The following is a 14,192-nucleotide window of genomic DNA, read 5'->3' as shown; positions in this document are numbered from 1 at the left end:
ATCGTTTCACTATATGATTATATTCAATGAAAGAACATATGTACATACATATGTGCTAATGAATAGAATGTGAACAATGTTCTTCTCTTATCAGCATTAATGAAGCTATCGATCGAGTTCTTTTCGAAGAGTACCCACTATTCTCTATTTCCCTGGAGCTACCATTCTACTGTATGCTTCTTTTGTTCGTGTCTGCGTTTCTGTTTTCTGCTCGCGTCAACTTTTTACGATGGCCACGAAAAAATTTCCACCGAAAAAGGAGTAGCTGAAAATGATGCGGCTCTGCGTTGAGTACGGCTCGGTTCGGTTAGTTTCGGTTTCGGATTCGGATTCGTTTTTGTATACATCATACATTATTGTTTATTTTTTAATAATGCGTGTCCACTAAAAACCAAGAAGAAGAGGAAGCGTATCAGGGCCCCATAAACAGCGAGGAGCGGAGCGCTAGCGGTCTGTGCACGCAAGGCACACGAAAGACGACGAGGAACAATAAACACGAGCGAACACAAAAAAAGCCATGAATGCACTACTACGAACGGCTGGAATTGAACCGATTGTGCCGTGCCGGAGAGTGTCCAAGGAGCAGTGTAAATGGGGCAGAAGGGAAGCAAGAACCACATTCGGAGCCAAGAGAAGGGCGAAATCGAGCAGCGTAAGCTGAAACCGAAGCCGAAACCGAAACCTCGAACTCGAACTCGCTCCCAGAAAACTATAACATTTTTGTTCTTATTCCTTTATTTTGTTGTGTGTTTTTTTTATGGCAAGCATTGCATTTATTATGGCTGCCTTCGCCTTCGCTTCCACCTACACAGTACCAATGCCAGACGGGGATAGGCATGGGGACAATGGGGCATGTAGAGCATCAAAATGAAGGGGTTTGCTTTTTAATGACAAGTCAGCGGAAATTAGAAATCAGCGGAAATTGTATGGTAACAATCATATTCACAGTATATTGTCCATACATTCATATACATAATGTTCTTTAAATGCCGTTGTTTGCATAAACTTTGGAGAGCCGAGATCAGAGCGAAGACTACAAAGTTGCTGCTTATGGAAGTGAGCCGGAAGTCGGCCGTTTGAAGCATTTGATGATCTTGAAAGTTGCCAGAAACGATCACAATCTTTCTTAGGCCTTAAAATGTGCAAACGTATACATATCTGACAATGGAGGGCCAAAGAATTTGGCACAATCGTTTCTTTGGGAGATATGTGATATGGGAGCTAGATACATATAAACGATAGCACTCGTACTCACGGGGATTCAACATTTTTATTTTTATGGAAATGTAATATTATTTACTACAATTTTTGTTAGTAGATATTTTGTCAGATTTCCGACACATTGAGTACTTTTTATTGAAAGGTAGACACAGTAAGGATGTTTGCAGTTATGTATGCATACATATATGATATCTTTCCATAAAACTCTCCTTTAAAAATCCAGATCTGAATTTGAATTGATATTTTAGATAGTTTTTAGAGTTTTTTCACTCTGATAACTAACTCTGAACTTATCTTTTTAACGGTTGTAAATATTATAAGTATTATAATTAAAAAAAAACACACACACACATTGGAATTTCTAATGTAAAGTTCTTAGCGCCGAACGGTGCGAAACAATTTGTTTTCTGGGACACTTTGATGTTGTCTTCCACATGACATGTCTGTCGGACACTTTTGATGTGCCAAAACATCAGTCATTTTATAGAATGCATACATGGAAAAATGATTTCAAAAGTAAAATTAAAGCAAGAACCAAGAGCCAACTTGGGTAGGAGTTTCCCTGACTTCGTTGCACATTTTCCTGCACTTACGCAGAACGGCAAAGGTGCGGAGAACTGTCTACGGAAATACGTGGCAGAAAATGGAAACACAATATCGTAAAATGGAAACTTATGCATTTATTGCCATTTTGGCCATGGCAACAAAGGCAAGGCGAGTTAGCATGGAGTTGAAGTGCCATTTGAAAGGATATTTTCTCCTTCCAGGGTTCCCTTCTACGGGTATGGCACGGGTATTTGTCTCTCCGCGAATGATATGCTTTCAGGAAGTGCTTCTGGCAGGATCTCCCCAAGGCTCGTAAAAGTTTTCGGCATTATTTGCCCGCTTTTATGGGTTCGAGTTTTGCCACGAATAATTGTTTGTTGTTCTTGATGTTTGCTTTTTCCTTTTTCCTACTTCTTTTTAATAAGTTTGATTTGGCAGATCCCCGGCCATGTCTCTGCCCCATTCGTCACAGAGTTAAATGAACTTTGTGATAGTTTTACGAGATCTCACTCTTCGACTTTGTAGCCTCGCCCTCTCAAAAGGAAAATTTAATTACAGCCCAAAGTGAGTTCTAGGCTTAGGAGAAGGCACCAAATAGTTGCCAACATACGACTGCGAGCATAGAGAAAAAATATTTCCACGCAGCTATCGTGCGATTCAGTTTCGGTTTTATGATCCAGACCCATAAAAACCGAACACAGCGTTGCGTCTCTTTGATGCGAGTGCAGTGCCACAGGAGTGCGGTGAGAGATGAGTCGACGCGAGTTGAGGTTTTTAATGTGCCGCAAGGGCGCGCGAAACAATCGAAGGGCCGAGAACGCAGGGCGACTTCTAGACAAGATTTAGATGCCAGTTCTCCCTCTTTCATATTTCTGCAATGCGAATGTTTTATTACCATTGACGAGACCAAAACATTGAAATATGCATTCTGAAGTGTCGTCTTCGCGGTCTGACGGGGAGCATCGTAAAATGTGTGAAGCGAAATTTCTGATGCCCATTCGCCTCGCCAGGGCATCGGCAGCATTATGATATCTGTGGCTGCCTCCGAACTTGAGACCCCTCCACTTCCATCTCCGACAGGGCAACCGGAGAAGACCTCTCCGCTTCTGGCGCCACTTGAGTTTTTAATTAAAGCAAATCGCTTAGCAAAACAAAAGGCAACAAACTGCTCAAATGCTGGGAACAAAACCCAACCTCGTCCCGCCCGTCTCCATGTAGCTAGGACCAACAAAAATGACAGCCAGCATGGAAATTTAACACTTGCTTCTGAATTAAGCAACTACAAGTGCAGCAGCCAAAGCGGCAAGAGCGGCAACAATGCCCTGGCAAGAAATGGCTTCAATTGTCAGCACCCGAACACTGCTAGGGGCTGGGCCAGGGCCGGGCCATCTAAGAGGAATTGTTTTTCATCTGAAGCCCGAGACGAGGAAGCTTTTGTTGCCCACGTTGCACAGTCATCAGGACAAATGATGAAAAAGCCATTGCATACTTTCGTGCGCAGTCCGGAAATGCAACCAACAGCCACACCAACACCAACGCCAACACACCAGCACTAACAACAACAACAACAGCCAGCAGCAACAGCAAACAGCCAACGTGGCAGAAAGAAAACTTACACGCCGGAAAGCACCAGGAGCTAGGACATGGCCCGGAAAGGCAACCAACCTAAATTGTAAACATAAAACTATGCTGCGAAATTGATTTGATTAAACGAAACGCGCCTGGCCCAGCATGCGAAATGAGCTGGAAGTGAGAAAATGGAAGCATGGTCACTAAATCTATTCGAATTCAAGGTTCTCTTCGCTCTCAGGCTGATGTTAAGGTCGCTCAGCGGAAAAGAGTCCTAGCTGCATAATAAATTGCATGATTGCATGATTGAAATTCATGACCAAAACACTTGACAAAATAGGAGTTCTACTTTAATAAGCATTGTCATTTGTATTGATTGATCTTAGTATAACAATCTCATATTAAACAATTATTTAATTAATGTACATAAGTAATTGGGTAATGTCCCTCGAGATTCTGGAGGAGTCATTAAACGAATTTTTCATTGAATTTGTAGACCTGTTTTTTGTTCCTTCTGGAATTTGTTTAAAACAATACACCACTTTGTTTCCCATTCCTGTAGTGTGCGATTGGCGAAACCCTAAATAGGATATTTGTCGAGTTTTTAAAGTAAAGTCACAAACTGGAATGCTATTCAAACCTTATAAAGTCCAATATCCACCAATCTCTCAGTCCGCCTGTCCGAATATCTGTCGGTTTTAACTATCTGGCTGGAAGCTGAACGTTGAAATTTAATATTTTGTCGATTTTTTCAGTTTTTATACCCGATGCTCAAAAAGAGAATAGGGGTATATTAGCTTTGTGGTGACAGTGGATGTGTATATCACTCAGAAGAAAGCGTTTCCGACCCCATAGTCTATATACATATATTCTTGATCAGCATCAATAGCCGACTCGATCTGGGAGACAGGATCTTAGAGTCTATGAGTGCTAGGGATATACAGACTCCTGTGATTTCACACTGTTACAAGCGTACTTCAATATTTCGCCACGTTTCCTTCCGCCCCCACAAAGGACGAAAATCTGTGGCATCCACAATTTTGAAGTTACGAGAAAACTCAAAACGCAGAATCTGGATCAGATCTGATTATTACAGCTAGAATGAACAAATCAATTTGCAGTGGCTACGCGCTTACTCTTTCTCTCTCTTTCATAGTATTCTGACTGCAATCGAGTGTAAATGTAGAGTCGCGGCCGTAGCTGCGTTCCCGCTCGTTAAAATTTAAATATCGTGAAATCGAAATTCGAATTTTTCCAAATTATAATTTAATTTTTTCCAAAGTATGTATAAGTTAAGGAATTAGTACATTTTTGTGGATACTTACTAATTTTTGAGCTAACATCTGAGCTCCTTAGGAACCATGAATAAATTAGATTAGAATACATTTGCACCCCCAAATCGTTTAGAAAAATCGAATCTTGTTACTAGTGTAATCAACCAAACTCAACAAATTGTATATTTACGGATTGTGGAAAAAGTTACATACAGATGTACCTACATACAGATGTATGTACGGCACAAGCCCCTCAATTTCTGTAATTTAATCATTTAGATCTTGCAATCGTTTGAAAACTTTCGGGCCGCGGGTAAACGAAAGAGTAAGCCATATCTAACAAGTACTTACACAAAGAGGACAGCTGCCGCTGCTGCTGCCGCCACAGCGGCGGCAACATTGCGATACTGCTACGTGGCAGCCGTGGAGCTGACCAGATGGTGGCCATGATGGTAGGCTCCGTTGCTGCTGCTGTGTGCTGGTGGCGGCGGAGGCGGCGTGGGGGGCGTGCCCGAGCGGGACCTTTGGCGGTGGGTGGGCGTAGAGGTGGTTGGCATCATGGTGACCATTGTTGGCGAGGCGGCCGAGTGCACGGTGCCGTTGCTGCTCCCGGGCCGCGAGTGTTTCTGATGAGGATGGGCGGCTGCTCCGCTTGGGCTGGATGGAGACCGGCTCAGGGCCAGTGGCTCGGGCGTCGGCGGACGAATCTGGGTGAGGGGCAGGTGGGTGAAGTGCGCTCCATAGCGGCCCTGTTCGATGCTCGGATAGGTCAGGTACATCGGTGCTCCGTTCACCAAAGCCATCGGTGTGTAGTAGTTGTAATAGATTTGGGCTACAATACGATTTATTTCTACACGTGCTGTGGATTGGATCAACAGAGATGCGAGATTAAAAATTGATTTCACAGAGAAATACACCGTAAAACGGTCCAAATTACTTGGCTCAGTACCCCGTAAAAGAGTGTACCCCTCAAGCCACATATTGTTTTCAATATCAATGAATATTAGTCTATTCCTAACCATCAGCTCCCGTTGACGGATTCCTACCTCAAAGCCTGATGGAATTTGTGTTTTGGTTTATTTTGGAATTGTAAATAATACATTTTTAACATATTCTAACCGAGAGAAATATCCAATTAAAAATATATACCTACATATGTACTTATGTTTAAAAAATTGTATAAGTTTAATTTAAAAAATGTGCTGCGACACTTTAATATGCAATATGTTGGAAAAGGTAGAGTGGATTTGCTTTAAAACTTGTTCTGTTGAAATTCGAACAATCTATCACAAAAACTAAAAACATTTAAATTTGAAATGATTTAAAATTTACAAAAATTGTAAATGAAATGCATATAAAAGTTCAAAATATCTTTATAATCAAATTTTAAATTCATAAAACTAATAACGAAAACCCATACGAACATTCCGAATTGTACTTTTTCCATCCTGGATTGATCTTCCGCTGTGTGTCAATCCAAGAGACAGTAAGTATACCCAATCTTAATCTATGAAAATCTGTAGCTCAGAAATATTTAGGCTGAAACCCCGATAAAGGTCCAGAAAAAATAAAGGATACACATAATTATTATTATATATAAAATTACCTATTTTAGGCACTTTAGTTCCTGAACTATCGGTAACATCCTGTCAAAGTGTATAATATACACCTTTTCTTTAATTTATAACATTAACTTATGCTTATATTTTATGCAGAATTTACATACGCATCGTATCGCGTCCTACATCGTTGGCCATAACGTCGGTTTTCACACTTTATAACAAAAATGTGCAAGAGGGTAGGGAAGTAATGGTATACTGTATGGGAAGGCACCCATAACATTAACTATGCCCGGCACTAAATGTCTATACCATCCGAAAAAGATTTGCGCCATTTTGGAATGCACCTGGGGACCCTGCCGGGGCCGGCCCACCTATGGCCTCGGCATGCACTTTATGCGCAACCTTCGCACGGTGCTCACACAATAAACCCTCCCCAGCACGGCGCCCCTTCGGCCAAGACCCCAGATCCCAGATCCCATCCACAGGCAGAGCCAGGCAGGCAGAGCCAGAGCCAACGCCAAAGCCAAAGCCACATCCCAGCTCCAGTTGGAGTTTCTGTTGCAAGAGCCTTTGTCTTCCGCTGACTCCCCTCCTTATCTGCGTGGCAAAAACTTTTCAAAATTTTACTGCTTGCTGCAACATCAAAATGCCAAGTTTTTACGATTACTCTGCTGCTGCTGCAATTTTACTTAATTTTAATGGGATTTTTTCTTCCGCCAACTGCAGAATGCATTAAACAGGGCCAGAGCATACGAGGCAGAATTACGCATGAGCGTGCTCCTGCTCTCGAGACTCAGAAATATTTGATAGGGAATACATAGGTACAGTCAATACCAGACCCAACCTAGTCGCAACTAATACCGCCCGCCCATTGTGCAATTTGACGAAATAATAAAAAGTCGTAAAGAAGTTGTGACCTGACGTTGGGTGGATCGAGGCGGTGGGACAGAGGCCAGCAGTCCAATACAGCTGTGGTCTTACTCCAAAGTAGCTCTTAAAGAACTTGTTAATATATATAGCTATCTCGCTTGGGTCAGCCAATAAACTGAGACCTAGTGTCGGGTTAATTAGAAGGATGGATTTTCAAGTATTCTAAGCAGAGGAGAAATCCGCCTCCACTCTCAGAGGTTATTAAGCCAAGCGCTTCCAAGGCTATGCAATTTGAAAAATGTAGTATGTATAGGTATATGTAATCCGTGCGTTGAAAAAATAAATTAAAGGAGATTTTATATTTGTTACAGGAGGACAGGAGGACGTACGTCTGTCTGTTCACAGTTTTCATGTTATCCAGATGTCATTTGGTAATGATGACATTTTTCGCTGAGACACGTTGAAAACTAAGATCCCAGGAAATCGCTAGAACGACCCTATACATAAGTTATGGGGTCAGAAGCTAACCTCCTCAAGGGTATAAAAAAGAGAATATTAGCGAAAGTTCTGATAGTGAGACCTCCCAATACTCGTATTTTCTCATCTTAAATTTGTTTTCAAATATGGATCAGGGCATTGCATAAGGAAACCATTCCAGAATTCATTCGTTCCGTGTTCTCATACTGCTTAGATGAATGACCAACCATTATTCACGTGTATAAAGTTCGCCGCTATGAAATTAGCTCCCTGGACTGCTCTCCCTTCCCTAGAGTTTCATAATCTGAGCGCTTGCAGGCCACAAAACCTCCCCAATAGGTTTTCAGTTGACTTGGCCGAGGAGGCAACCATTACCATTTCCCGAGAGAGAAACAAGAATCGGGCAACTCTTAGCCAACGTGATGGAAAACTAAACGTATGTCCAGGCTGGTTATGGTAGGTCCATTTATGACAAACTGGCTGGTTATTATTTTACAGGGATGGACCGGTATACATCCTGCTTGTCTATATATAGATTATACATATATCAGATGTCTGGCACAAGTGGCAGCTTGTGTCGGTATCGTATCCATGTAAGTTGTTGAGCAGTAAAAATAACAGTAGCCCTCCCAGGAAGGAGATGGAGATGGAGATGTGGAGTAGAAGTTGACGCTGCACAAATAATTTACGACCCGCCCACAATATGAAGTCGTAAAGTTGGAAATTTTTGCTTCCTGCTGCCGCTGGGTCTGAAATTCCCTATAGTTTTTAATAAGCAATGGTAAATGTTTGGGATGAAAGTGGAAAGAATTTGTTCGCTGAGCTGTGCTAAGCAAGACTGGACTGGGCTGTGCCTGAGGTAGGTGGGCATCTCTTTCCCCATTTCCATCCCCATCGACGATGATGATGAGGCGCTCATCTCGTTATGGCGCCTCATACAAAATGGTATACTGCCGAGTCTATTTTTTTATGTGAATACAAAGAGAGGCGTCGCTCAAAATATGACAAAACGCGAGGATATGGAAAGGACTCATAAAATAGTTATGAGGGGTTGGACTAGATACCTTTCGGGTGGGAGGATATTAGAGGAAACGAATGCTAAAGAGCTTCGGGTACGACTTTGGTATTTTAAAAATTCGTTCATTAATTAATGTTACAAATACCAGATATAGCATGGAAATGCTTCAACAAAAATGAAAAGAAATTGAAGATTTGAAGCCCTATGAAAACAAATCGCAGCCTGCAAATTTCAATAAAAGTCTCGATTCTTTGCCACCAAATCAGCTCACATGTTGGATGATCCCCTTTCCTCCCCACCCACGCACCTTTCCCGCACAATTCAACCATAAACACTTTTAAGCTTTATGGTGGCCACATTTACACGTTGCCATTGCCTACCCATGGCAACCCAGAGAGCCCGTTCTTCACCTTGTCCCAGTCTGTCTCAGCCCCGTCCTCCTGCAATTCCTAAAATACCATCGTGACGTGTTTAGTGCCGAGAAACGATGTTGAGCTGTTACGGCCGGAGTATTGCAGCTACCTGGCAGTAGAGTGGAGCGTAGTGAAGCAGCTTTCCCATGCCGGAAAGCAAGGAAGCAGGCAAAACTGAGAACTGAAACCGAAGCTGGGTATCCCAAGCCTCTGAGCGACGGTGTTGGCAATGTCGTAAATTTTTCGCATGCATTTTTCGGTTTAATGATGCATTTACGATCCGAGCAGCAGTGGCGACTCAGGCGACTCCCAGCTCCCGTACTGCTCCAATCCACCGACCCACCAATTCCGAACTGGAAACAGCAAACTTCGTCTACTTCTGGGACGTGCCAGGGTAATGGTTTCAGTGAAATGGCAACAACTTGAAAAGCAATCGTTACAATTTTTAATGTCATCAACAAAACAAACAGCAGCTGATACTTCTGCCCTGAGGCAATTCCATTTTCTGGGGATTCGGGTTGCGTTGCCATTTGTTAATGGCTTCAAGGAGGGTGTAGGGTGTAGGGTGTAGGGTGTAGGGTGTAGGTCTCGGGAATTAAGGTTAGCCTAACTGATTCTCTGAGTAGGGAAAATAGTTTATTTTTGACATTTCAGGTTTATCCTTTTATAATATTTCGTCGTACTTAAGTCGATAACAATATTTATACAATGAGAATTATTATTATTAAATATTACAAGTAGAGTTTCGCAGTACGTCGAAAGAGTTAACCTATTAACTCGTATATATGTATATGTATATATTGTATTTTATTTGTGCACCATCTCACAACAATTTTTCGTAGCACATCCCAGCTGGAAATATGTGTTCGTTCTTCTTCGAACACAAAACTATCATATATCGTACTTAGCAAACAGTTTTGAGATTAGCGGACAGGATTAGATATGGACGAGTATGGAATATAATTTCCTCCATGGCACCTATTGATATCCAATTTGAACTGTACTTAAGTAACCTCTTAGATAACCTCTTCAATGGATCAATGCTTCAATTATGTATTTAAGTACTAAGGTAACAAAGGAATAACTCAAGTGACTCGTCAGAAGAGCTTTCTGGGTCTGTTCGGTAAAAATATATAAAGAAAGACTTAATCTAATTTTGAACTAAATTCATACACCCGATGTGCGGATTTTTGTGTTGAAAGCACGTTGTTGATTGTTGAAATGTAGAGGAGTGTTGATTAACGTTTTTTTTCGAAAATATTTAAAATTTATAGATGCAAACAGTTGACTTCTTTTGTTGGCGGCATTGTTTTTCTTGAGTGTTGAATAGGATCCAATGGGGGAGTGTTGATTGAAGAGAAGAGAATGTTGATTGATGATTGATAGGCAGGCATCGTCCTTAGAGCGGCGGGTATTGGTTGATTGAAGAAGGAGGGCGTGGGGAGCAACGGTCACAGCTCACACATCGATATATTTGGTTTGTTGATTGAAGAAAATCCAGTGGCGCTTTAGCTTACCGATAAATTCGATATATTTACAAAGGTTTGGCTTCTTAGAACTTTAATTTACTTTACTCTGATTTACTCAAGTCGAACTCGCGCGCGCTTTTTCGCTTAAGCATTAAGCTAAGTTTGTGATGCTGAACAATAAATATCGGGGCAAAGATAAAATCGCAATATTCGTTACTTCAATTAATGAAAAATTATCATCCACATTGCCGCGTTGTGTTGCGTAGCTCACCCCCGTCATAGATATTCAAATTATGCTGACGGGAGTACTCATTCACAACGTACTGGCCTGGTTTGGATCAGATCGGAAGATATTGGGAGTTTATTATACGTTGCACATGGTGGGCGTGAGGGTGATGTGTGCGGGTGGCGGCTTCTCGACGATCTCTTGACTTACCCTCTTCGATTCGACGGGAAGCCTCTTCGATATTTGCGTCAGCGTCCTTCAGTATCACATACATGAGCGGCATCAGCTCCCAGGGATATCGGAATTTCTCTAATAGCTTTTGGCAATAGTCTAGGAAAACGTCTTGGCCTGAAATTTATACAATAAATATGAGACACATATTAGTTTTCTCATGGTTCTCATTGATCGGACATCGATCTGTTATCCAATTCAAAGTCTTCAAAGCCTCATTCATTCATCAATCCACATAACATAAACATTGACATAAATAAAAATAATTCAAGTCCCGACTTATCTCCATACGGTTCTTCTTAAATTTCGCATGGCACACATTTTGTCGACTCCGACTTTACCCCTTTTGCAATCCCTGCCAGACAAAGCAATGCGAGACGTAAACATTGCTGGCGGCTAATTGGCGAGGAAAATTGCAACCGTATACTGCAGGGATCGCAGAACGGAATCGAAACTCTAGAGACTAGAGTCAAGGAATGCTCAGCCAGCATAAGAGGCGGCTGTTGTAATGCAAGATGTCAAGAATGGGCTCAATACAAAGGCTGGGGCTGAATCTAGGCTGAAAATTGATCATTAATAAAACTATTATTTTCAATAAAGAACCCCCATCTAATCGGATTAAGTCATATCTTAAATTAAGGTAAATTAAATGTAGTTTAACTTGTGAAACTGTCAATGTCCTGTTAAATCGTGCCATCATGCCATCATCATAATGCCAAAATAAAATAAAATATAAAATATATGGAAATTTGCGTGTTTAACAATATCATTATGCCTGGTAACATGATTTTTTTAGGGAAATACACGACACATATGTGTGTAGTATTTACTGAACATTTCCCATCTTTAGGGATATAAAAATATAAAGGTTATAAGAAAAAAGTCATAGAGAACGGATGTGCTTATGACAAAAGCAACAAGCTCCCTGTGCGCCCTATTTCTATGGCCCCTGCAGTTCTTTCGTGGTAGGTGCTGTAAGTATTGGCTGAGTTTTCCATTTTGTTCGCAGGTTCTCTGCCACCTGCTATTATTCTGTAAACAGTCTGGATCGTTCTAACCGAGACCGTACCTATCCTAGTGGGTAGTACCCATTAGAGTGCATTTATGTAGTTAAGTACTTTAATGTTTATACATTCATACATGCAGAAACTCTTAACATAGATCTATTTTTGCTGCAGGCTGATAATATCACTAAATCTTATTATCTACAAATGTATGTACATAGGTAGCTTTCATAAAAAGTAAAAAAAATAGGGAAAATTCTTTGCTGTTGAACTGAAACCGAAACTGGGTATCCCAAGCCTCTGATCGATCTAGTTGAGGATAAAAAAAATCTTAGTATAATAGGAAGCTTTGAATGGTTTTATGAAAACAAAAACATTATTTGGAATGTGTGTATAAACATTGCACGTTTATTGCACTTGTTTCCCCAATGGCTACCTGTCCGACCATTCCTCATTTCGCTTTGGCACTATTCGTGTGGCCTCTGGTGCTGTCGTTTCATGTTTAAGTTTCTCTCTCTCTCTCTGTTACTCTCTCTCTCTGTCACTCTCTCTCTCTCTCCGAGCTTATGCCATTATGCTCTTCGTATCGCCTGCCATTTTTTTTCTTTCTTCTTGTTTTTACCTACACAGCAACAACAACAACAAAAACAATAGCCTCGGCATCGTCATCGTTGTCGGTAGTTTCGTTGTAGGCGGAGCTTCATATCCATTGGCCCGTTTTATTATGCCTCTCGCTTCTTTCCTCCTCAGTGATGTTGTAGTTGCTGGCGCTGCTGCTGTTGTTGTTGCTGCTGTTGTTGTTGCTGTTGCTGTTGCCTGCAACTGTGCTGAGTAGTTGGCGCTTTGTTGCAGGGAGTTTGTGGCGCAAGATTTGCATTGGTGAGCTCAGCCAGTGGCCAGTGTGTGTTCGTGAGCTGTGTTGAAGCATGTCTTTGAGCAGCTCCACTTCCTGTTGTTGCCCCTTGCTGCAGTTGCAGTGCCGTTTAGCTTACATGATTTCTGGTGTGGCGCAGTGCACGCTGCACACATACATAGGAGAGGAGAGGCATGCAACGGATCGCACGGCACGCACATTTGTTGGGCTGTTTGCAGCACTTTAATTTAGTAATTAAGCCATTAGTGGCTACTAGCTGACCATTGTTTTTGGGGGAGCTGTGGTAGTATTTTATGCTTTCAAATTATTTTATTAGCCGCAAATAAATCTAATAAATTGATTTATTGCTCCCGCCAACCACAGCATGACCGTGGTCATAACAGCCAAACAATTTGATTAGCCCCAATTCGTTTTGTTTTTGCATGTTAACCACCAGGTCCCATTGGATTGGACACAACTCGGTCGGAGGGAATTACACGGCTGAACCCCCATAATCCCACTTTTGTACAAACATTTTCAGCATTCTGTATATAAATAGGGTCACTTGAAAGCATTTGCTGTTGGCCAGAGCCAGGAAGAACATTCAATACTGAGTTACAAACATTTCTTCGAGTACCAGTATTTGAAGCCAGATTAAATCCCTGGTTGTACATACTAGCTATGGTTTTGGAGACTTCTGCCTCTGAAGTCATTAATAAATGTTGAGCTAACTATTAAACCCGAGCTGGGAATCCATCCGAATGTAGGAGGGATACATAGATAAATCAGGGGAACTGTGAAAGGGCTAACGATACATTCCTATCCTAACCTAACCTTATCCTACGAGATGTTCCTTTTCGTTCCCATCCCAGATGTGCAATACTTTTAGTTTGATTGACGTGAAACAAATTCAATACTCATCCCGAGCCCAGGACATTTTAGTCACATTTCCCGAACTGAACGAGTATAGAGATTATGCAATTATTATGTAAGCTACTCGGAAGATGTTGGAAACGCCCACTTTAAACGGATATTTTGTCTACTTCCACTCCCGACGAGCTGCAGCTGTCGTTGTTGCACCACCACACCCACACCCACACCCACACCCGTACAAAAATGCAGAGATACATATATACACATATATACCTATGTATTTTTGGATATAGAGGTATGTACTCAGATGCACATTATATGTATGTACAGTTAGCCAGTAAACGATGCCATTAACGCGCATAAACTGACTCTGCGCAGGGTCGAGCGGCAGGAGTGCATACGCATACCAACGCAGAGAAATATAAGTATATATGTACATACGTACATATCCAAATATACAGACATACAGATATACAGGGTATATGCAGGTTGCACTCGTGTTGGTGCTGTTATTACTTTTATTACTGTCCAAACTGCAGCTAACCTTCCACTCGGCTCTCTGCTCCTGCTCTCTCAGAACATCCGA

At 41.6% G+C, this 14,192-nt stretch overlaps 1 protein-coding gene across 3 annotated transcripts in view; it reads right to left on the bottom strand.

The window, feature by feature from the left end:
• Nucleotides 1–14,192, bottom strand: part of dsx (transcription factor doublesex) — a 48,520-nt gene that overhangs the window by 1,911 nt on the left and 32,417 nt on the right. For 2 of the 3 annotated variants that reach the window (XM_033380019.1, XM_033380012.1), the window contains exons 3-4: nucleotides 10,856–10,993; nucleotides 4,962–5,469 (exon numbers count right to left, since the gene is read on the bottom strand). In XM_033380019.1, coding sequence (XP_033235910.1) covers nucleotides 5,021–5,469; nucleotides 10,856–10,993 — 587 coding nt within the window. In that variant the 3' untranslated portion in view covers nucleotides 4,962–5,020. Of the gene's footprint in view, nucleotides 1–4,961; nucleotides 5,470–9,381; nucleotides 10,748–10,855; nucleotides 10,994–14,192 lie in introns of those variants that run through there. The other variant, XM_033380029.1, reaches the window with a different exon arrangement.

Source organism: Drosophila pseudoobscura, chromosome 2 (genome assembly GCF_009870125.1).
Source record: "Drosophila pseudoobscura strain MV-25-SWS-2005 chromosome 2, UCI_Dpse_MV25, whole genome shotgun sequence".
Lineage (NCBI taxonomy): Eukaryota > Metazoa > Arthropoda > Insecta > Diptera > Drosophilidae > Drosophila > Drosophila pseudoobscura.
The sequence above is the reverse complement of the archived record's forward strand: the minus strand, read 5'-3'. Positions and strand labels throughout refer to the sequence as shown.